Below are 25,561 nucleotides of genomic sequence, written 5' to 3'. Positions count from 1 at the left end.
GCTGCCCTTTTATTCCTAAAGCATTTACTTAGAATTAAATCCCTATGGATTACTTTAGCTGTAGTAGCACAAAAAACATGAAAGATTCCAAGTATCTAAAGTAGCAATCTGCACATTGCAAAACATCCAATACAGCCCAGCACTGGCAAACAACTACACATTATGGTCCACAACAATTCACTTTTTCAGTCTAAAAGACTTTTGAAAACCAGTTCACAAGTTTTCCAAAAATTTAGATTTACAGCACAGACTAGCCCATTAAAGTATTAGTAGTGTGCTTCCAAAGCGCCTTTGTGACAGTTGTGGGGGGTTGGAGTGTGTGTGTGTGTGTGTGAGAGAGAGAGAGAGAGAGAGAGAGAAAGAGAGAGAGAGAGAGAGAGAGAGAGAGAGAGAGAGAGAGAACTGTAGGTGTTTTGCATGAATTATTTTAATGGTATAATTCATGTTTATGTTTTTAGATATGTCATAAGAAACTTGGAGACCTTTGGGTAACAAGTGACTACCAAATCTAAGAAATAAAACAACAACAACCATTATCACAAAACTTTGAATCTGAGTTTGACCTGAGTGTCCAATGCACTGTAGAACCTGAAGGACAAAACATGCACAAATATGTATAGTCAGTAGGGTTCCTCCAATCAATGTTGTAATTTGAAGGTTGTAATCTAATACTCATTTACTAGGAAGGAAACTGCACTAGAACTTACTCTTGGGTAAACATGCTTAGGATTGCACTGTATGTTAGCTAATGTCCAAATACATGGAGGACCCACTGAACAAACCTACAACCGTGCCCAACAATGTTCATGTGAATGTAAGAAATTTATGCAGGGATCCTGCACTTGCAACAGACGTTTTAATAGCAAGAGTACACAACACTATTTTCTCCCAAAGGAGCAACATGTTCAATGAGGTTACAAGAAGCTATCCTTGAGCACTCCTTGGTTCTGCTGCCTACAGTGCTAGACAGTGTTACCAGGGAACAGCAACAGAGGGACCTTACTCCTGCAACATTCACATGAATAAACAATGAAGGAGCCAGAACAGAATGTTACTCTTCTCTTTAAAGAGCATTCTGTACCCTTGTTTCTTCCTCATTTTAATTCTTCACTCAGTGTAAACAGTACAGAAATTAAATAACTGCAAGTACTTAAAGCACATTTGTTAATCTGAAGTTTCCTCAAATATGACCTAAGTGCTTGGGACATTTGCAGGCATCTAGCCACTCTCCTTCTTAAATGAGCAATGCAAAGAAATAGAGGAAAACAACAGAATGGGAAGAACCAGAGATCTGTTCAAGAAAATCGGAGAAATGAAAGGAACATTTCGTACAAAGATTACCATAATAAAGGACAAAAGTGGTAAGGACCTAACAGAAGCAGAAGACATCAAGAAGAGGTGGCAGGAATACACAGAGGAATTATACCAGAAAGATATGGATGGCTCGTACACCCCAGGTAGTGTGGTTGCTGACCTTGAGCCAGACATCCTGCAGAGTGAAGTCAAATGGGCCTTAGAAAGAACTGCAAATAACAAGGCCAGTGGAAGTGATGGTATTCCAGCTGAACTATTTAAAATTTTAAAAGATGATGCTGTTAAGGTGCTACACTCAATATGCCAGTGAGTTTGGAAAACTCAGCAGTGGCCAGAGAATTGGAGAAGATCAGTCTACATCCCAATCCCAAAGAAGGGCAGTGCCAAAGAATGCTCCAACTACCGCACAATTGCACTCATTTCACACGCTAGCAAGGTTATGCTTAAAATTCTACAAGGAAGGCTCAAGCAGTATGTGGACTGAGAACTCCCAGAAGTGCAAGCTGAATTTAGAAGAGGCAGAGGAACCAGAGACCAAATTGCAAACATGCGCTGGATTATGGAGAAAGCTAGAGAGTTCCAGAAAGGCCTCTACTTCTGCTTCATTGACTATGCAAAAGCCTTTGACTGTGTCGACCACAGCCAACTATGGCAAGTTCTTAAATAAATGGGAGTGCCTGATCACCTCATCTGTCTCCTGAGAAATCTCTATGTGGGACAAGAAGCTACAGTTAGAACTGGATATGGAACAACTGATTGGTTCAAAATTGGGAAAGGAGTACGACAAGGCTGTATATTGTCTTCCTGCTTATTTAACTTATATGCAGAATTCATCATGCGAAAGGCTGGGCTGGATGAATCCCTAGCTGGAATTAAGATTGCCAGAAGAAATATCAACAACCTCAGATATGCAGATGACACAACCTTGATGGCAGAAAGTGAGGAGGAATTAAAGAACCTTTTATTGAGGGTGAAAGAGGAGAGCGCAAAATATGGTCTGAAGCACAACATCAAAAAAACAAAGATCATGGCCACTGGGCCCATCACCTCCTGGCAAACAGAAGGGGAAGAAATGGAGGCAGTGAGATTTTACTTTCTTGGGCTCCATGATCACTGCAGATGGTGACAGCAGCCACGAAATTAAAAGACGCCTGCTTCTGGGGAGAAAAGCAATGACAAACCTAGACAGCATCTTAAAAAGCAGAGACATCACCTTGCCAACAAAGGTCCCTATAGTAAAAGCCATGGTTTTCCCAGTAGTGATGTATGGAAGTGAGAGCTGGACCATAAAGAAGGCTGATCGCCGAAGAATTGATGCTTTTGAATTATGGTGCTGGAGGAGACTCATGGACTGCAAGAAGATCAAACCTATCCATTCTTAAGGAAATCAGCCCTGAGTGCTCACTGGAAGGACAGATCCTGAAGCTGAGGCTCCAAGACTTTGGCCACCTCATGAGAAGAGAAGACTCCCTGGAAAAGACCCTGATGTTGGGAAAGATGGAGGGCACAAGGAGAAGGGGACGACAGAGGACGAGATGGTTGGATAGTGTTCTCGAAGCTACCAGCATGAGTTTGACCAAACTGCGGGAGGCAGTGGAAGACAGAAGTACCTGGCGTGCTCTGGTCCATGGGGTCACGAAGAGTCGGACCCGACTAAACGACTAAACAACAACAAAAAGCCATAGAATCATAGAGTTGGAAGAGACCACAAGGGCCATCGAGTCCAACCCCCTGCCAAGCAGGAAACACCATCAGAGCACTCCTGACATATGGTTGTCAAGCCTCTGCTTAAAGACCTCCAAAGCCACTCTACTACATTGTAAATCCTAAGCATGTTCACACAACAGAAGGTCCAATACTCACTCTCTCTCTCTCTCTCTCTCTCTCTCGATATATAAAACCCCACAAACTTATACAGTGCTACATTATGTTATGAACTTAATTCGTTCCGGAGGTCCATTCTTAACCTGAAATGATTCTTAACCTGAAGTACCACTTTAGCTAATGGGGCCTCCTCCTGCCGCCACCGGTGCACAATTTCTGTTCTCAGTCTGGCGCAAACTTCTTAACCCGAGGTACTACTTCTGGGTTAGCGGAGTTTGTAACCCGAGGTGTTTGTAACCCAAGGTACCACTATAATTTATTAACTACATCTTTAAACAATGGCAAAAAACAAATGTCAGCATCAAATAATCTTAGACCAGGGATCATTTCAAGGCCAGGCAATCACTACTGAGAAGGTCCATTCCGTGTCACCATGCTACATCCTGTGTCTGGCGATGTAGCCAAGAAAAATGCATCTCCTGTTGATCTTAACACATGGATAAGCCCATGAGGGAGAAATTATTCACATATTCAGGCCACAAGTCATTTATGGTTTCATATATCTACACCATCACCTTGGATTGGGATTGGAAATGTATAGGCAGCCACCACAGGTTCTTCAGGACTAGTGCTATATTGTCCTAACCTGGTGTGCCTAGTTAACTTCCTAGCAGCTGCGTTCTACAGCTTCCCAAACAGCTCCTCAAAAAACTTTACAGCAATCAAAATAGGATGTTATCAGAGCAAGTGTTACCATGGGAACGGAGCTGGGGAACCAAGCAGAACTTTTATGAAATTTTACAATTATAGCAAAGTATGTATCTCAAATATAAAATCACTAAACAAACAAAGCACAAATAATAATCTGAGTCAATATAGGTTAAAAAAAATCCCCTAAAATACATGAAATCAATTACAGAGGAACTGTGGTGGACTGACAATAATGTCAGTACTAGGTTATACTTACTCAACTTTGTTATCTGTCAGGTAGAGGACAACCATGTTCCTTCATGTTTGTAAAAACAATAAAATCACACCAAGCTGCCAAAAACAAGTCAAGTCCACATTGACTCAATTTCCACATCCACTTAAACTTATGTATTAATTTCTCAAGTAATGCTGCTTCCTTAGACCTTTTGGTAGCAAGAATCTATAGTTACTGCACAGAAGTCACACCAGGCGCATGCCACCAACACTGACTGCAGATAACAAACTGTTTATTAGTTTGCTACTTTTCATACTTCTATGATGACCTAGAAATAAATTTAAAAGAGCCAGTTGCAGCGAGTTTTTTGCAGCCTGTCTTGTAATGGCTCTAATTTCACTAAAACTCACTGGCAAAATTCCCAAACTCTGTGGCTTCCCCACCACATATGAAGGTAAGTTTCAATTACCTGAACTCTCTCCAACACAATGGAGAGGATCTAGGGTTGATATGACATACTTCTGTGGAATAAGATAGCAGTTATGAATTAGTTTTAATAATGATCCCTTAATCAGAGTTATTGATTTGAAAGGTTTATTCCAAAGTGAGATCAGTTGTCCATCATCTATTTCTACTTAACTATTTTCTTTTTAACACATACAAAGACCATCTACTGCACCTTTCTCATGGTTTATCAGTAACCTATACACTGTTTGGGGCCATACCCGTCTTGCTACTCACAGTCTCCAGCAAACAAAGTAAGCCTTCTATAGGCAACTTCATAAATCTCAGGCTTCAACAAAAAAAAGAGCACAGCTGAACCCAAGAGAACCATGATAGTAATGTGGCTCTAAAATTCTCTCTAACCATGTGTTCAGTAATTAGTGTTCTGCATAAAGAAATTGGAGAACCAATACAACCACTTAGCACACCATACCTCAGACTCAAAAGCTCTGTGTCTATTGAAGAAAGAGGGATGAAAGACTAACAGCAACAATGGAGACACGGCTGGCGTTAAAATAGACATGTTAGATTCCTTTAATGGTTCTAGGGGTTGCTCGTGCGTAAGCCGGTGCTTATCTCCCCGGCTGGGTGCAAACACCTGGCTGGGTTGCCAAAGTGAACCTTTTCTGTCCGGACAGCCACTCACCTGTGGCTGACTCAATCGCTGGCAGAATCCGTCAGTGGGCGTTTCTTAAACTTCTTCCAGCAAAGAAGCTCTTTGACGCCTAGTCTCCTCCTACTCTCTCTGCGCGAAAGCCTTCTGCGCAAGGAAGGCATGGGCAACGGAGGACCCCTACTCTCCCCGCTGGTCCCAGGCAAGGAGTCATGGGACCGCCTCGCTGCTTCCCCCATCTGCCCCCCTTCTCCACTGGTGCTACGCTGATTCTCTTCCCCAGAAGATGGGCTGCTTCTCCCGATCCCTGGACGCTCTCTGGAATCCCTCTGGCTTTTGCTCTCTCCCTCCGGCACTGATGGCAGTTCCCTGACAATTTCCAAACCTTAAACTTTTCCAGCATCACACAATTGTTGAGCCAATGGAAGGACCTAAATTTAATATTTAAGAAGAGGAAATACACCTAAGAACACAACCTAGGAGTACCAAGTAGTCTTCACCTTGTGCCAAAATGATTGTGAAGGTGAGACTGGCACCAGGGTAGCCTCTCAGGGGACAGCTGATATGCTACCAACAAGAAGGGGCTTCTCCTGGTAGCTACCATTTGGCAAGGGTATTAGTAGAGACCCTGAAGAGTAGGGTAGGGGAGAAATTAGATATCATTTACATTTAAAGGTGAACCTGCCCAATGTTCACTTCTGAAACAATATAAGAACCAAATGCAGCTATCATTCGAAATTTGCACTTATCTGAATTTTGCAGTGCAACTCTCCAACCAATGTTTATAAAATTGCCTGTATCAGTGGAAAGTGTTCATAAAGATGAATATATTTATGAAAATAACATACAAAATATTAGGGAGAATTCTTGCAAACTGTGTAGTCAAAACTGTACAATAAACATGTAATTATTAGAAGAAATTTGTACTAAAATGCTGATAATTATTAATATTTCTAATCCACGAATTGCTGCAGAAATTTGGAAAACTGAAATTAGAAAAATCAGAAACTGAGAACACCAAAGTTGAAAGGTATGCTCATCCCTAAAGAAGACTATCTCAAAATGTGGGTGGATATAACTGGGAGAAGATTATTTTAAAATGTCCTGGTCCTAAGCCAACTGAGGGCATTTAAGGTTAAAACCAAGAGTCAGAAAAGAGACTGGGACCTCATCTGCACTATACATTTAATGCAGTATCATATTTTAAATAGTTGTTGGGTTTCCCCAAAGAATCCTGGGAACTGTAGTTTAAGGATTGAGAGTTGTTAGAAGACCCCTGGTTTGACAGCCAATCCCTCTTCCCTGGGAATTGTAGTACTGTAGGGGAAAAGGTCTCTCCTAACAACTCTCTCTCTGCATCTTTAACAAATGACAGTTCCCAGAATTCTTTGGTTGAAGCCATGATTGTTTAAAGTATTATGATGCTGCTTTTAATGTATACTGTGGTACCTCTGGTTATGAACTTAATCCATTCCGGAGGTCTGTTCTTAAGCCGAAACCGTTCTTAACATGAGGTGCGCTTTCGCTAATGGGGCCTCCCGCTGCTGCTGCACTGCCGGTGCGCGACTTCCGCTTGCATCCCGGGGCAAAGCTCACAACAAGGGGCAACTACTTCCGGGTTAGCAGAGCTCATTACCTGAAGCATTCGTTAGGAGGACGGGATGTAACACGAGGTTCCACTGTAGTGCAGATGAGGCCTGTCAGCCAGTGTAGCTGATAAGACACCAGCATACTGTTACTGAATCATCTAGACCCAGTTCACTATCTTGCAGTCCAACTGTACTTTCTGGATTTTTTTTTTAAAGAGCCTGCATACACAGTGTTAAAATAATCCTGGGTATGTTTATGTGACACTCTTGGGCAAAATGGTACCTATGAGGAGTATCTCTGGCACCTGCCATGCTTCTGAACCCATATATATATATTCTCACTGTCCCCAACATTATGTGCTGGTAAGGACAGGTTACCTTTGCTTCCCTTGAGAAGTATGCAACAATGAAGGAGGAAACTGGAAGAGCAGCACTCTTTTTAACTGCCCAGAGTGGCTGGGGCAACCCAGCCAGATGAGGGGAATATAAATAATAAAATTATTATTATTTCAGCTCTGTGCTCCTCATGAATTGGGTCAGCAGCTGAAATGCTGATCTAAGCTTTGAAAAAGCACATTGAGTTGAAATGAAGTGGGAAAGAACACTACCCTTCCAACTTTGTCTTTCATCTTTCTATACTTTTCAAGGCTCAGACTGCAACCTGAGCAGCTGAATAAAAAGCAGAGTGGCCAAGAAGGTAGGAAGGGAAGGATAGCTGAATCAAAGCAAATGCCAATTCGAGTTTTCCATGGATTGAAGTTTGCTCTGACAGAGCTTTAAAGAGCAGGTTTTCATGGTGGAGGGAGAGGTGCTTGGACACAGAGCTTTAAATTGCAGACAGTGTCTGTAAGGAATGGAGGAAAGGTAAGTGTGGAAAAGCGCACAAGAGAAACAGACAGACAGATGGAACACCCACATACGGAAGCTGGATCCAGTGAAATGGATACCATTGGAACTGACTAAATTTTCAGTTTCCCCCACCTCTTTCAAATCACAGATCCTAGCTGTCTTCATTGACTAAACCGTAAAAATAATAGGATTTAGTTCCCAATACGCACAGATCCATATAGATTCTCAAAATTTTTCAAAGGACCCAGTCAAACTACCATCAAATTGTAGTTCACATCTGTGTTCTGTGATTTGTTGCTGATTTTATTGGCATACTGTGTAAAAAAATATGAAGATCCATGAGGATCTGTACCTAGAATCAATATTTCAGGGTGCTAACAAGCACTGCATCTGATTTTTTACCATGCAGTCTACCACTGCAATGTTTAATTTAACATAAGAACTCCATATAACATAATGCAAATTCAAAAGGATCCATTTTAATCCTATTATGAATGTGTCCACAGATCCCAAAAATGTTTGTGACCTCTGTATTGTTGAAGCAGGAGGTTTAACAGGGTCTGGATAAGTGGTGTCAGGCCATCTCCTCCCAGATATGCTTGCTGTTGGTGTATCAGCCAAGGTACTCTAAACCTTGGAAGTCTCTTGACACAAATGATGCAAGCTTTCCTGGATGCCTACATCGCTACCTGAATAAAGTGTGCTCTAAAGTAAAAAGGTTATACCACAATTCTCTTTGCTGCAATACATTAATATGTAATTCCTTCTGAAACTTGCATACACAGTTGTTCAGAACCTCTGATTACCTCCAAGTGATTTCCAAACAAGAAAAAGAGCTACAGTGGTGCCCCGCAAGACGAATGCCTCGCAAGACGGAAAACCAGCTAGACGAAAGGGTTTTCCGTTTTTGAGTTGCTTCACAGGACAAATTTCCCTATGGGCTTGCTTCGCAAGACGAAAATGTCTTACGAGTCTTGAGATTTTTTTCCCGCTTCCCCCCCCCTTTATCTAAGCCGCTAAGCCTTTAATAGCCTTTTAGCAGCTAATCCGCTAAGCCGATAAGCCTTTAATAGCCGCTAAACCGCTAATAGCGCTAATCCGTTAAGCCGCTAATAGGGTTGCTTCACAAGACGAAAAAACCGCTAGACGAAGACACTCGCGGAACGGATTAATTTCGTCTTGCGAGGCACCACTGTATCAGAATAATGCAAAATAAGAATATGTATTTCCTGGATACAAAACTAACACAGAGAAAAAACAACAGAAGTTGTTACTCAAGTCTAATATTTTTTCTTTTTGGAACCACAGATTTCGATGTGTTTGCTGTTCAAAAGCTGTAACAAATAATTGAGCAAGGGTCATAGGCCATGACAGCTTTACCACTGTCATGACTATATGAGCTTTACAATTTTTTTTAGCAATGATAAAGGAACAATAAAATAGCTACATGTTAAAGTGGCAAAGTATAAAAAAGCTGCATATTAAAAGCTGGAAGACTATGGGGAAACTACTTTAAGATACAGCAGTTGCAGCTTGAAAAAATCTATCAGATTTCTAGTGCAAGATATGGAAACTGCTAGTTCAATATATCTTGGATTCAGTTTTGCTGAAATGAACCTGTAATCTCTGCATATGTTATTAACCATGTAGTATTTATAGCTCTCTATAATGCATTTTCCTCAAATGCTGGCATTTCTAAGTTGCAAATGGGTTAAAATTCACATATTGAACTACTTAGGGTAAGGTTTCTGGAGCGAAATTAACATATTTGCCCAAGGTTTGAATACAATCTCTAAAAAAAATATTTTACTTGTTCATGGGATATCCAAGATGGATCACATTGTCACTGAGCCAGTCTAATGAAAACACCAGTTTGGATTATTTGTAATGCAACTGTAGGCTTAGCACTACAATCCTTTTTCCTAATCATAAAATAATTTTCTGCTTCACCTTTCAGCTTTTTGCTACATCTGATAAATTTTAATGATATCTGTGAATCTCATAGTCTTATCTGGGATAAAAATTAACAGGTTTCTAAAAAAGCTCCCTTTTGGTTAAATTCATAATGATTTCATTATCATTTATATGAGAATTCCTTGCTTCAAGGTAATGCCCAGTGAAGGAAATAAATAATCCTAACTTCACCTATACACAGGTGATGGTGGGGAGGTCTAAACTGACAGTCACAGACCAGAAGATAAAAAATAGCACAATGAAAATGTAAAGTTTGCATGTTGCAGCTGGGATAGCAACAGCAAATTCCATGTTTGGAATGATTAAGGGGACTGAAAAGAAAATTGCTAGTCTCTCCCTCTCAAGAAGGACAACATAGAACAGAAGAAGGTACATAAAAGGACAACAAGAATGATAAAGGTAATGAAACATCTTCTCTATGAGGAAAGGCAAAAGTATTTGGAACTATTTAGCATATAAAAGATCTACTGAGGAAGGAATATGGCAGAAGTTTATAAAATTATACACAATCTGGACAGAGTGAAGAAACACTGGCTCCATTCAGATGTCATGTTAAGTCATGGTTCAAGGTGACGTGAGTGAGCCTACTCTCTTCCCACCTTTTGTGTTTGCCTTTGTTTCCCAAACCATAACTAAGAGCCAAAGGGGAAAGTTCTGAACTCCTTCTCTTGGTCATGTGGGTTGAAGCAGAGTGAATAGGACTGGGCAGTGTCCGAAACTCAGATACATAAGCTCAGTGCCAAATGGCTCCATAAACCAAGGTTAGAGTCAGCAAAACAAAATGTCTAGGGGTAAGATGGCTCTAAAGTCTTATATGATGGACTATGACTGATTATCAATTAAATAACTGGCTAGTTCAGATGACAACCTTGAGCTAGGTTAAGAACTTTGAGAACTTAAAGTCACTCGATCCAGGGAGAGTCCACATATGTATTAGCCTATTCCTACCTCTTTTTCATAACGGTGACTGCTGCTGCCCAGGCTGCCCAGAAAAAGCATTTTGGTTCCTGAAATTATTTTCAATTGTACAGATAAAATATAACTGATAGAATTGTACAGGATGTGGTATTAGTGTGTGAAAACAGTCCAATGAACCTCAGGCATGCACTTCCAGATGGTGGAGATGTCAGGCACCATCCAGGCATCTTCATTTGGTCACAAGTGTCAAAAACCAGGTGCAAAATGTGCCTGGCTAATTCCGAACACTGGGCCTGGGAGGAGGTTAGGTGCATTCATGCAACACTAAGCCATTCACTTTCTCCCTGTTTCACAATGCTGCAACTCCAGTTCTTATATTCTTAATTACCCTCATCCAAATGAGATATTTAAACTGATAGACAAGACCACCAGACCTTGATTTTCTTAAGAGTCTGCAGTTATTCTTAATTACATTAATATACTGTATATCCTTCTTAAGAATTCACCAAGGTATTTTACAGACCTTTCAGTCCATTCTAACTTCCCTAGAAATAACTTATTTAAAGTTGAAAGCTATTACTCTGGTTTTTTATATTATCTTGTTTTAATCCAAGTTATATTCAAATATTTTACTGTTTTTAAAAAACCTCAAATGCGGAACTGGAGTTCCCTTACCAAAAAATATGCGACTTGCTGTCACACAGGACCTTGGTCTCCTCCCTCCATCATTTCTCTAAGCCAGACTGTCATGTATCTCCCACTAATTCTACTCACATGGGAAAAGGTACTTAAGAAGCCTACCTGGGATATGTGACAAATCTGACAAAATGACTATGGCTCTCATTGGTCAGAAATATCCAAAGGTCACTCTCTTCAGGGAGAGGGGAGAAGGGAGAGGAGAGAGAGTATTTAAAAACTGAGCTGCTCTTGCAACTTTTGTCCCTCTCATAATCAGGAATCCAGGCTGGCTCTTCCATATCACCAGGAAGCTAACCAGCCTCACTGCCTATGTGTAAGTAGACTGAGATCATTGTGCTATTAGCAATTAGAATAAAAGTAATCAGGTGTTAGAGCCTTCCGGCTCTTTTTAATATTTCTGTTGGACCTTATTGCCCTTTTCCTCGTGTACTCTTAATAAACTTTCACAACTGAACTAGTGGAATCAGTATGTGACTGCCACCCTCAGGATTCGGGAATCACCACGCACCTAGGTTGCTTTGGGTTTAACGCTATTGAAATCTAAGAACAGAGTTAGGAAATCCAGTAATTTGCCCTATTGTCAGGGAGAAACAGAGCGCTGGAGAGCGGACTTTACACTCTACATAAATTGCAAGGGATTGGCTGCAGACATGAAGCCTGCTAATCCAGGATCCCGGAATTTAACCATTAATTGGATATCCTCATTCCCTACCCCTTGTTTCTGGGGATATAGGTGACCAAAAAGGAGTGGTGGCAGCAGCAACTACTGGATATTAAGACTCAACTCTTAGTACTGCAGGGCAAAGAAAGGGGTGTGAGACGCTGTCCTAAGCATCCTCCCTTCTTCATGTCTATCACTAAAGCTGACCTCCTCAACATGGGGTTAGAAAGAAGCCAATTGATATTTAAAACTATGGAGATAAGGGTTTAAGTCAGATAACTGCATGACTAAGATAATAATAATAATAATAATAATAATAATAATAATAATTTTTATTTATACCCCGCCCTCCTCAGCCAAGGCCGGGCTCAGGGCGGCTAACAAGCAATAATAAAAACAAGATGCCTTAAATTAGGCATGATGTGAAGAACTGGAAAAGAGAGGGGCTTTTTATACATGAAAAAACAATAAAAATTACAATATGGGTCATTCAATGAAATTTATTGGCAACTGATTAAAGGAAGTCAAAAGAAAGGACATCTTCACACAATGCATCATGAGATTTCTCTTGGCACAATAAATGGTGAAGACCAGGGAGTGAGATGACTTTAAAGGGGGATTAGACAAATTCATGGAGCATATGTTTATCAGCTATTAATCATGTACACTAAATGGAGTCTCCGGATTCAGAGGAAGAGTACCTCAAAGTACAATGGGGGAGAGTATTCATGCTTTGCACAAATCCTAATCTAAAATACTTCCATATGAGAAACTGCACAAGTCCTGCACATAAAACTTTACATGTGAAAACAGCATTAAATGTGAGGAAAAGCTACAATTCATGACAACCTACTAATGTGTCAACAACTTTCTACTATAGGCACAGGGAACTATTACATGCATACATAGATTCATCAAGGTGTTTCAGTCCAGACAACAGGAAGAGATTGCTCTATTACAGAGACAAACTACATGTGATTCACAAGATCTGTGATTACATACTGATGGCATATTTTATTTTTTTGCTAAAAGTGCATATGAACGAGGGTATTTGACATGTAGATCAGGGAGCGCAAGATGTATAGGGCAAAACATACAGGTGCAATCAGAGAAATGGGGTTTGAGGGGGGGAAATGAACTGGAAAATTCAATCTCATTGTCTAGCCTGCAAATTAGGGTAATTTGCAGGTTAACTTACATCTGAAAACTTTCAGTTAGCATGGGGGGAGGGAGAGTAGAATTTGGTGCCCTACAGAGTTCTAATTTAGTATGGCTGTTTTATTTGTATTTAATGCACTAAGCTAAAACTTTTGAAAGTGCCTAGCTTGTCTAAAACTATTTGAAATTTGTTTCTGCACATCCATACTTAGTTTCCACAGAAAATAAAGCTACAAAATGTTCTGCCCCACATGACTGGGTGCAGTTTGTGCTCATATTCCACTCCACGGGGAAAGTATTGTTGGGGTTCTAGTATACTAGCTTCTGCATAGCATTTTAGAGCACCAAAGGTAATAAGGCCACCAAGACCCCTAGATCCTTTCCCCATGTACTGCTAGTAAGCCAGGTGCCCCCCCCCATCCTATATTTGTGCATCTGGTTCTTCTTGCCTAAGGGCAGAACCTTACATTTGCCCCTACTGAAATTCATTTTGTTAGCTTGTGCCCAGTTCTTCAATCTGTTAAGGTCATTTTGAATTCTGATTTTGTCTTCTGCAGCATTAGCTACCCCTCCCAGTTTGGTGTCATCTGCAAATTTGATTAGCATCCCCTCAATTTCTTCATCCAAGTCATTTATAAAGACATTAAACAACAACAGACCCAAGACAGAACCACGTGGCACCCCACTTGTTACTTTTTTCCAGGGTGACAAGGAACCATTAATGAGTACTCTTTGGATTCAGTCAGTCAACCAGCTACAAATCCACCTAACATTTACCTTGTTCAACCCACATTTTAGCAGCTTCCTTGTGAGAATATCATGGCAGACTTTGTCAAAAGCCTTACTGAAATCAGGATACACTATGTCCACAACATTTCCATGATCTACCAAGTTTGTAATTCCATCAAAAAAAGAAATCAGATTGGTCTGGCATGACTTATTTGTGAGAAACCCATGCTGGGGCTTAGTAATCACAGCATCCCTTTCTAAATGCTCACAGACCAACAGTTGAATTATCTGTTCTAGGATCTTCCCTGGTATCGATGTCAAGCTCACTGGTTGGTATTTCCTGGGTCATCCCTTTCCCCCTTTTTGAAGATGGGGACAATATTTGCCTGCCTCCAGTCTGCAGGGTCCTCACCTGTTCTCCAAGAATTCTCAAAGATAATAGACAAGGACTCTTAAAATACATCCACAAGCTCCTTTAGTCCCCTTGGATGCAGTTCATCAGGCCCTGGAGATTTGAATTCGTTTAAAGTAGCTAGGTGTTCCCTTACTACCTCTTTTCCTATCCTGGGCTGCAGCTCCCTCCTTATATCATTTATTCTGTTATCACCAGGTTGGGCATTGCTTTCCTTTTGGGTGAATATAAAATAAAATCCTTATTTACCTCGAGATCACACAGTGTTTGTTGGGAAAAGATCTTGCAATTTTGCTTTTAATAGCAGAAGCCAGTAGGATGGCATGAATAATCATGTCATATAACAAAGGCAGAGAATTACTGTATTTTTTTGCTCTATAAGACTCACTTTTTCCCTCCTAAAAAGCAAGGGGAAATGTTTGTGCGTCTTATGGAGCGAATGCAGGCTGCACAGCTATCCCAGAAGCCAGAACAGCAAGAGGGATCGCTGCTTTCGCTGCGCAGCGATCCCTCTTGCTGTTCTGGCTTCTGGGATTCAGAATATTTCTTTTCTTGTTTTCCTCCTCCAAAAACTTGGTGTGTCTTATGGTCTGGTGCGTCTTATAGAGCGAAAAATACAGTAACTGGAAGATAGCACTGTACAGGTGCCCGTGTAGATCATCCATACTTAACGCAGCCAAGATGCAATGAGGAATAATCACAATCATAGAACATACTCAGAAGAATAACTGAACTGTTATGGTGCTGTCTCAGCTACAATAGCTGCCAATCTCTCCACTCATAAAATGTGCAAAAGCCATTTGCTATTCCAGAAGTGTGGGAAACAACAACAACAACAACAACAACAACAACAATAATAATCCTATTGTCTTATACTTGTTTTATCTGCTTGCTTACAATTCATAAACAATTTCATGCTATCCAGAACAAAATGATCCTAACTACTATCAACTTCACAGATTAAAGTTTATTAACTTTTTTATATAAAAAGGTAGACTTGACATAAATACTACAAGGTCAGAATGAGAATGTCTGTAGCTCATGCTGGTCCTCTTCTTTTTAATTCACATGCTTTAGTGTTACAGCCTGGGAGAGCTTAGCTTCAATATGATAAAATTAGTTTCAAAAACTGTATAAAATGGTGCAAGGGTGGAGTCAAACATGCATCCTTTGTTACCATGGATGTCGCAAGACATTTATGAAATCTACTTCACACAGCACTAAGAAGTGTAGAAGGAATAAATTCATGTTTTCCCAATAGCAAAGTATTGTGTTTTCAGTGCTAGGAAAATTCAATTCCTTCTCAACAAGACTTCCTTGAAAGTGATCTCCAGATTTCTCAGAGTAATGGAAATGCCACTGCACATTAATAAATGAAAGATAATGGTCATACTGACTGCTAACCTCACTGTTAAGGTATTTTTTAAGGTATTGAGGTATTTTTCGTACTTTGAGAATACTTTCAAACGGAGGAAGAGTAGAGGAAAGACTCTGTTGATATATGGGGCACTGGTTTAGCAGTATAGTAAGCAGTATTAACAGTCAAGGCAAAATGGAGTAAGATCTCCTATTCCTGAATGACAACTCCACCCAGTTACCAGTACACAATATCCAAGTTGCTTCTCAACACAGCAATATTAACCATAACACTTTTTAAAAAAAATTACAGTGTGTGTGGAACAATTTTCAATTTGCATTCCCAAAACCATAAGCAATATAAACTGAGACTTTATAAAAAAAAAACACTAAGCCACTAAATTCTGTACAAGTGCACGTGTATCACTGACACACAGATACCTCAAATTTCTGTGTCACTCAAACATCTACTAATGCATCAAGAAATGCTGGCCCAACAATAGTATTATGAAGTTTCAGAACTTAATAGCTAGCACATGCAAAAACTAAGTGTTGAATGAAAGATGATTTTCAAGATAGGACACACAGATTTATACAATGCCAACTGCTGCAGTTAAATCCAGTTACTTCAACATCATTTCTACACATTTCTGCCCTGCAGGATGCAAGCTTCCAGCCTAAATGGGGAGCACAAAACTATGCCCACTAGAGGCCTACTCAATGTCGAATGAAAGTGTTGCCTCCTGTATCTTTGATCTGAGGCGATCTACATTGAAATTCCATTTTCAAAACAACGTGGTTGATTTATAGTTTGTGATCTTATACACAGATTGTTTTCTCATTACTGTCTAGGCAAGCCACTCCACTGTTATCTATTAAGATTTTTTTTATGTGCAATATACTTTAACATTGCTCTGGATAACGTCTTATTGAACTCTAATCCTAGCCTTGGTTGCAACATCTGCTAGTGTACACAACATCAACAGCACCAGACTCTTGGGGCCCAGGGAACATTTTTTCACCTGTGTTGGGAGTGTCTGATTGTAAAAAAAAAGTCATGGCATAATGTGTTTCATTAGTTTTCCATTATCTTCAAAACTTCTATTCAAATAACTCTACAAGGCTGGCTTTTAAATATATGGCACAACCAAACTCGACAACTGCACCCCAAAGAACTTACAACATGGCTGCTGGTACCACCTAGGATTATCCATGTTGCAAAAATTGAAGACACTAAGATCTGCAAATTTCTTTATGGTATAACAATGCATGGAACTTGACAACCAGAGAAATTATAATGTACAATGTAAAGTCCCCAAAGCTCTCAAACACCCAGAACATACTTTACTTTATGGTGGGACTATATTACTCATACTAATACAAATAATTTTCATTAATAAGTCCATATGCCATGCTTTGAAGAAAAGCATGGCATATGGACTTATTAATAGTTGTTCTTTGATATGTGTCTACATCACTCATGTACTCATTGAAAGAAGTGATATTACAACACATTTTCTTTGATATTTCTGCTATTGCCTTGTTTTGTAGTTTATGCAAAAGTGAAAAAAACTCAATTCCCCCCCCCCCCCCAATTCTCTAAGTACCAAGTTGCTCATTTCAGTGGTATGAAATGCAGGGAAAACTGACAAGGAAACCAGAGTTAATTTACAAGGAAAATCATATGACAAAAGTATAAAAAAGAGAATACTTGCATTCCAAATCTAAACATTTGCAGTGCCATGTTTGCAATTCCAGCAGAAAGTCATTGCTATACTAATGCAGTATCAAGATCCACAATGCTAAGTATTCCACCGTACTGACTGTTGACTTTCATAGCAAGTTTCAGGGTGCAAAACATTGCTCTGACAATATACAGTGGACCTTCGGGTTACGTGACCTTCAGGTAACGTAACTTTCGGGTTGCAAACGTGGCCAACCCGGAAGTGTATACTTCCGGGTTTCATCACGTGCGCATGCGCAGTACCACTCTATCACGCTGCGTGCGTGCGCAGAAGCGGTGCCTCTAGATGCGGACTTTCTGGGGTACGTACGAATTAAGTTTCGTACCAGAATGAATTAAGTTCGTATCTGGAGGCTCCACTGTATAAACGTTACAAAAGTTGCATGATTAAGGAAGTATTCAGTTTTATCTCATTCAATATCTACAGAGAGAACTAAACAACACAAGCTATATATTAAGGAGATGTAATCGTAGTCAGAAAGTACATTTTCAGCCATCTTACTTATTTAAAAAACAGTATGTTGGCAAAAGTTGAACAACATCAAAAGGCTGTGGTTACATACCATTCTTACCTGTAAGGGTAAGAGCGTGTTACTGTTGCTGTCTGTTCGGAAAACATTATCTTCAATCCATGATTTAGGAGTCAGCGATGGAGTAGAACGAGTAAACTTGGGAGGAGCTATGACGTTACCAGAAAACGGCTTCTTTAAGGGAGAGATCTGGTTCATAGTTCCTGGAATTCCCATGTTTCCAGTTCTACGATGGTCTCTACCATGCACACTTCCCCAAGACATATTTCCTGTGCTCCAGCCAGTACTCTGATGGTTGCTCCAGGGTGATGTCTTCAGAAGAGGCTGAGGAGGGGAGGTGAAGGAGGAGAAATACTAAAGTTATTTGAAAATATTTCTGATCAATTTCTTAAAAAGTATTGGTAACACAGCCTAATCCTATGCATGACTGCTCAGAAATTATTTCTGCTGAATTCAGAATTCCGCTTACTCCCAAATAAGCTTAATACTACAATCTTATTAAAGCCAAATTGACTTTTTCTGGATCAGGGCAACAGGAGGAACACAAAACATAGTTCTTAGTTTTGATAAACCTAGCATATACAGTCATACCTCAGGTTAAAGTAGCTTCGGGATGAGTATTTTCGGGTTGTACGCTGCAGTGACCTGGAAGTAACGGAGCGCGTTACTTCCGGGTTTCGCCGCTCGCGCATGCGCTCAAAATGATGTCACGCGCATGCGCAGAAGCGGTGAATCGCGGCTCGTGCACATGCGGACATGGGTTGCATTCGCTTCAGGATGTGAACAGGGCTCTGGAACGGATCCCGTTTGCATCCAGAGGTACCACTGTACGTAGTAGTGACATGAGAATGACAACAGGTATCTCTGGCGATTGCTATGAGAGGCTCAAGCTCTCTATTCCCATCTCAATTTTTGCATGTTATTTTTCTAGGGCAGAACTTGGGGGCCCAGCCACTTTAAGTACTAATCTTATAATACCAAGGAAATAAACTTTTTTCTTTCTGCTAATTTCCTCTCTTGCTGTGAGATCAGTCCCACACTCACTCTCTCTAAAAAAGTTTTAGTGCCCCTCTACTAATGAAAGCAAAGATGTGACTGACTAAAAGAGTACAAAACCAAAAGTTGCCACTTATTAATAGAATCTATTTCCTTAAGGCTGTATGTGTAGACAGAAACAGATGAACCAGGTTTTAAAGAAAAATGTCAAAACTACATGCCAGATTTATAATATCCCAAAATGATCAGCCCTGTTCTCTCACAAATTAGGAAATATTTGCAATTCCTCAACTTGAGTGCTTGGTTGAACTTGCAGTACAGAGTCTCACTGTTCTGTATCTCTAACATTATTCATAAATAATTAAAATGAAAACTGACACTTGCTTTATACATACCACTGAAGGTTTCATACACACACACACACACACACACACACAAAAGTAATAATAAGTATTTATCCCTATTTCAATAACACTATCTTCCTATATACATTTATTTTGATAAGTGAGGTGATTCTCTCAGGATTACAGAAGTATGCAAGGCTTAAAGTGCAACTCAAAATTAAGTCTTACTGTGTTCAATGGGGCTTGCCCCCAGGTGATCAAAGTACTGTATAAGACTGCACCTTTAATGTCCCACAGATATTTGCTAGCTCAACTGTCCATAATACTTATGTGTACTCAGCTCTTTATCTTTCAGACTGTTGGTGTGACAGAAATAACTGTTACAATTTTCAAAGGTTTTCTGACTAGTCACCTGGAAAAGATTCTTATTTATCACAGCTGATTGGGTGAGTTGCTATTTACAAGCTTAAGGTAGCTATATTTGGGGTTTTTTATGAAACAGCAAAAGCTAGGCCATAAAGCATCATCATATACAATAAAAGCATAAGAAGTTGATGACTTAAGAAGTAAGTAAAAGCATAGTAGCCCTAGGAAAGGTAGAGGGATGGTCCAGGTTGAGGGGGGGGGGAGAGATATTGCACAGAATAACCATTCAAAATTCCTTCTTTAGCTTTTGGTACAATATTTTATGTCAAGTGATATGACGGAAAAGCTTTTCAATGACACTGATACAGGAACAGCTATAGCTGTGCAATGTGTCAACCTCCAATGTTAATAATTTAACACTTGGCTTAAAAAACAACAACCCCATACATTTAAAAAGAATTTGGGAGGGGCAACTTATAGTACTGCAACAACTAGAGGGCTACTCTTCCCATTAGCCCCAGTCACCACGGCCAATCGTCAGGGATGATGAGAGCTAGTATCTCACAGGAACAGTCACGATATAATTATTTCAAAGTGAAATATTTTCAAGACTGTTGTGATACATCCTGGTGAAGAAGATATATAAACCATTTGGGTAGGACAATTAAGCGGACACTAAAGTCCTAAATAATTGCAGATAGACATGGTCAGTCTTGAATGTCTCATGCTGCAATTTTTAGGAGAAATATGCATCATACTGTAAAACTAACAGTGAAGGTAACAGGGTTTAACAGGATTTTCATCTTTACAGCTAGTCTGATGCCCACCAAGTACTACTATTTATAAAGCTTAAAGCACAAAAGGCAGAAGAGATTTCATTTGCTTTGTGAAAAACTTAGAAATTCTTTCTGTAATTCTTAGCTTGTCCAACAATAGACCGAATAGTGAATATCAACAATACTTTTAAAAAATCTTATTTTAGTTTCTCCATTAAATACAACTTATAATTCTTTTTTGTTTTGTCATTGTAGGTCTTTATTACAGAAACACAGTTGGTTACACAGACAATCATAATTAGATTCTACACCATCATGGGTGACATTTGATCTCAATCCACTTTTGACCTGCTAGGCAGCCACTTACTCTCAGCCATCTGTAAAATGGGAGCAGCAGCAATCTACTAGGCCAGCTTGTTCCAAGAAGAAGCAAGAGGCCTTTAACATTAAAGAGCTTTAAATGAATCAATAAAAAGATTAGAAGGAAAATGTTTAATACTAAGCATAAATGTACAATACTAGAGCACAAACAAAATGCAGCACACTACCCGATGAACAAGGAAGTTTAAAACTAGTCTGTTATAGAAAACATGAAACTGTAAACTTATATTACTGTGAGTATGCAGAGCTCATTGAAAGAAGAAAGCTTCCAACCAATGGGAGAAAAGGTTTTCAGCCCACCCATAAGGTAGCAGTAAGTGCTGCATGCAAAAAGACTGGGACAACCTGAAATACCACACTGAAACTTTTCTTGGCATCTACAGCTGCTTATGCAAGCTGCTTAGCACATAGCTCAGTGTTGCAAAATAAAACGTAAGCGGAAATTTGTGTACAGACCTATTCACAACCTGGATAAATCAAGATACTCAGTTTAAGCTGCTTTGGGCCAATTTATGGGTGTGTGGATTGGAATGCCAGATTTTGGACTACCACTTATGGTTGTTGGTTTACACATATGTATAACTCATTTAAACAAAAAACAGTCACTATAAACTAATAAACTTGTCCGAAACAGATGTTCAAAACTGCCCTGTTCTGTTCATTATGAAGTTATGATGTTGCTGATTCACTGCAAAATAAAACTATTGAATAAAAGCAAATAAAATATATAGGTAGCCAGTATAACAACCCAGTGAATATTGCTTAAACATAACTATAAGTTATGTAGACCCTTCATCATGGGCGTAGCCAGGATTTTGATTGAACCCCCCCCCCCCCGCTACACCCACGCCCTTCATAACTGAAATCCTGTGTATACTTATCCAGATGTAAGTTGTACTGAATACAGAACTTATTTATTTGGTAATTTATTTGGTTTGAAAAAACTGATAATCTGCTTTTTGAGCTCATACTCCACAAAGTGGCTATCATCGTTAGGTAAAAATACAATACAAAACCATTTACAAATATCCAGCGGAAAAACCCAATGCAAAATAAACAATAAAAACTAGCAGTAAAATTCAGCAGATCTCAGCATAGAAACCCTAGTTTATTTACAAGTAAACATGCATAAGATTGCACTGATTGTATTGTTAAGTGCATGAAATGTCTAGGCCATATTATATATACAGAGAATAAATATTTAATGGAAAAAGCCTAACCATGTTTACTCAGAAGTAAGTTCTACTGAATTCAATAGGGCTTTCTGCCAGTTAAGTGGGTTAAGACTGCAGATTTGATCAAGAGGACTGGGAAGAGAGAACAGCCAACTGAATGCTAGTACAGTAATTTATTAAGAATTACTGTAACAGAAACTAAGAAAAAGATGTGGGAGTTAAAGGTCTCCTTTGTCTTCCTAGGACTTCTTCACATATTACCGAATTCCAACAAAGAAAGCACTTTCATGTATTGCACAATGTAAGTCCAATACAGAACGCCATATGTGACAATTACACCTCAATGGTTGATTGCCCAATGCACACATACTGTGCAAAAAAAGCAGACATATAAGATCATCCACACACAACTGACCTACACACAGGATTCATTTTATCTTTATTTTTTTACGACTTATTTTTCACATTGGAATTTTGTAACTTGTGAAATCATCCTAAAGATTATAGGACATATTTATTCCACCTTGCCCCTACCCTGAGGTAACCTTTGCACTAGAAAAGCCATATACATGGTCACAAGTGTTCCCTTGTGGGCACACTGGACCAGGAGGTCAGGTGTGGTACATCTTGTCTACTCCCAACCCCTAGAAAAACTCCTCTCTCCGAAGGAAGGCACCTTGGGGGCCCCACCATGTTCCACTAGCCAGCTGGCGGCTTGACACTGCTTGACACTTCAGCATGTGCATTTGTGTCCTTAAAAATCTCTCGCATGTGCGCACACACAGCCTACCCAGGTGAACACTGTTCTCTTTGGCCCCCCAGCCCCTTCCTCATGCAGTCCCTCTCCTCAAAAACAGATTCCTGCCACAGCATACATGGCAAACTCTTCTTGAAAGAGAGCAACCCTATAGGACAGGGTTCAAGCCTGAGAAGCTTTAAACCTAAACTGAACTTGCCACCATATTTCCTTGGTCAATTTTCATGTGTGTGTGTCCCCATTCTTTTATGTTTTCAGCAAAAACAATTTCTAAAGCAAAAATAACACGCATGCACACACGTGTTTCCAAAACAACCCCACTAAGGTCCTTCAATCATAGGACATCCTCTTTCGATACACACACACACACACACACTCCTCTTTCTTTGACACACACAAACCCTGTTTCCCCAGCAGCTTTGTGTAAGCAATTAAATTCCTCTTTACCCAGCCCTCCCGCCATTAAACAACCTACGGCCTTCCAAATGGGGGAGGACGACTGTTAATACACCGTTTCCCGGCGCGATCATGTATTCAATCGATCCATCGATAGGTCCAAACCGCTTCGCCGCGAATGCCTTGATCGGACTAGGAGGGCCAGATCGGGGAAACAGCCAGTAATCGGCAATAGCTGCCACAGAGCTGGATCTTCTCCTACGGGTCGCCCCCCACCCCGGACCCCCGAGGCCCCCCGATTCCCGCAGCACCCACCTGGTGGTGGTTGTAGGAGTTCCTCTGCTGCAGGAAGGCGGCTGCCGCTGCGGCCGCGGCCGCCTGGTGTTGGTGGTGCTGCTGCTGCAGCTGCGGGCTGACGGGCGAGCGCCGGTTCTGCTGCTGCTGCTGCTGCTGCTGAGGTAAACTGATCTGAGGCGGCGGCGGCGCTGCGGAGAAGGGGCTTCCGAAAGGCCCCACGGAGGCGGCGGCGTGGGTCGACACGGGCGAGAAGCTCTGGAAGAAAGCCGGGTTGAGGGACGACGGCATCCCGCCGCCCGCCGCGTAGAAACTGCTGCCGCCCTCCGAAGACGACGACGACTCCGGGCTCGGCGGAGGAGCCATGGCGGCGGCTGAGGCGGCCGGAGGAGGCGGCTGCTGCTGCTGGCCTGGCGGCGGTTGCTGAGGCGGCGGCGGCGGCGGCGAGGTCTGCACCGACCACGGCGTGCCGAAGCTGGGCAGCGGCGGCGGCGGAGGGGAGGCCGCGGCTGCCGAGGAGGAGCCTCCGCCGTGAGGGCTGCCCAGCTCGGGGCTCTGCAGGCTGCTGAAGCCCGAGCCCAGCCCGCCGGGCAGGAGGCTCCCGGCGCTGCCCAGCAAGTGGCTGCTGCTGCTGCTGGGGGGAGACTCCATAGGGAGGAGGGCGAGAAGGCGCCGCTTCACCACCACCGGGCAGCCGACGTCGGCGTCGCCGCCGGGCGCCACATCGGGGTCCAGCCGAGGGACGCCGTGGGTCCGCTGGCGGCGGCGGCGGCGGCGCTTGGGCTGCTGCGCTGTGAGGAGAAAGGGCGAAGCGAGCCTTCGGGGCGGCTCAGCTCGCGAGGCGGCGGCGGCGCCGCTGAGGGAGAGGCGGGAGGCCGCCGCTGGGTGACACGCAGCAGGCGACTCCCTCGTCCGGGTCGGGGTTTAAAGCCGGCCGGGGCGGAGAGAAGAGGAGAGCGGGGGGTGGGGGCCGCCGGCGCCGCCCGCTTCGCCCGGCGCTCCAGCCTCGCCTTCCCCGCGGCCAGCCCCGCCGGCGGCACTCGCCCTCCCCGGACAAGCTGCGGCGGCTGCTCGGGGAAGCGGCGTCCGGAGCGGCGAGAAGGACCGAGGGCGACGCCTCCTCCCTCCGCCGAAGCGCTGCTGCTGCTGCTGCTGGCGGCTCGGCGCTTTCCTTTTTCTGCCTCTCTGCAGAGTCCGGCTCTTTCAGTCAATGCAAAGGCTGCTCTTCTTCTTTTCTCCCCCTCCTCGCTGCTGCCCAGTTTTTATTTTGTTGGGGGGGGGGGAGCCAATCTTCCTTCCTGGCTTGCTTCGCCCCCAAAGTACCCAGCGATGGCGAAACCAGACCTTCCCTGCTCGTTGCTAAAAGAGGCTGAAAAATCATGTATTTGGGTTCTTTGGGGGGGGGCAGGGGGCGGAGAGAAGTGGGGGAGGGTTTTAACTAACAAAAACCTGTCCTGGACGAAAAAAAAGGGGGGGGAACAACCACCGCCCTTCACGGAATAGAAATTGTCAAAGTTATTTTTAAAAAAAGATTCGGTATATATGTATATCTAGAAGCAGCCCCTTTTATGACTGGTGTCCAACTCTATTGAATGGATTTCCTCAGGTCACTAAAGTACTGGGGGAAAATCCCCCTGTGCTGAAAAATAGCCCCCGCTTTAAAGAAGACATTGAAATAATTATTGAAAAAAACCCCTTCCGAAACCAGAGATTTCTTTCTCTCGGTCTGTACATAAATACATATATCTGCCTATCTATCGATCTCATTTATCTGCATAAAAACCGAAGCGATCCCCGCCGCCCTCGATCTCGTGCTCCTAGCAGCTCCTGTCAAAGCCCCTCCATGTTCTACTGTCCTGGCCCTACAAACGGCCTGCGAAAAGAAAGGGCTGGGAAGACACCCCCCCTCCCCAAAGGGCGGCCGCCTCTTTTCCCTGCCCAGGATCCCCGCGTTTCGTTTCTTCCGCAGCCGGTCTGTCAGCCCCGCCTGAGCAGCGCCAGCCCCGCCGCAGCCGCCCGCATAAGAACCCGGAACTGCCGTCACGCATCACAATCCCGCCCCTCGCAAGTCTGTCAACGTCCCCGGCGCGCCCTCAGGCCCCGCCTCCTTTTTAATTATTCATGTGCCGTCGGCTCGCGTCTCTCCGTAGCGTCTTCGACGTCGGTTATTCGGCGCGGGGGGGGGGGAAGCCGGACGAGACCAACGCGAGACATTTCATTAGGGGGGCTTCTCTTTTACAAAACATTGATTAACGCGGCCGGAGGGATACGTCGGCT

At 42.2% G+C, this 25,561-nt stretch overlaps 1 protein-coding gene across 4 annotated transcripts in view; it reads right to left on the bottom strand.

Moving 5' to 3' along the window:
• CPEB2 (cytoplasmic polyadenylation element binding protein 2) overlaps positions 1-24,183 on the bottom strand; it is a 64,781-nt gene extending 40,598 nt beyond the window's left edge. Inside the window, exons 1-2 of one of the 4 annotated variants that reach the window (XM_081021542.1) lie at positions 23,306-24,183; positions 17,833-18,123 (exon numbers count right to left, since the gene is read on the bottom strand). In XM_081021542.1, coding sequence (XP_080877668.1) covers positions 17,833-18,123; positions 23,306-23,935 — 921 coding nt within the window. In that variant the 5' untranslated portion in view covers positions 23,936-24,183. The remainder of the gene's footprint in view (positions 1-17,832; positions 18,124-23,305) is intronic. The other 3 variants (XM_081021539.1, XM_081021540.1, XM_081021541.1) reach the window with 3 other exon arrangements.
• Between the last annotated feature and the right edge of the window lie 1,378 nt (positions 24,184-25,561).

This window comes from Podarcis pityusensis (genome assembly GCF_964106645.2).
Source record: "Podarcis pityusensis genome assembly, chromosome: 9".
In the NCBI taxonomy this organism is placed as follows: Eukaryota; Metazoa; Chordata; class Lepidosauria; order Squamata; family Lacertidae; genus Podarcis; species Podarcis pityusensis.
Note: the sequence above shows the minus strand (reverse complement) of the source record. Positions and strands in the feature narration are given on the sequence as shown.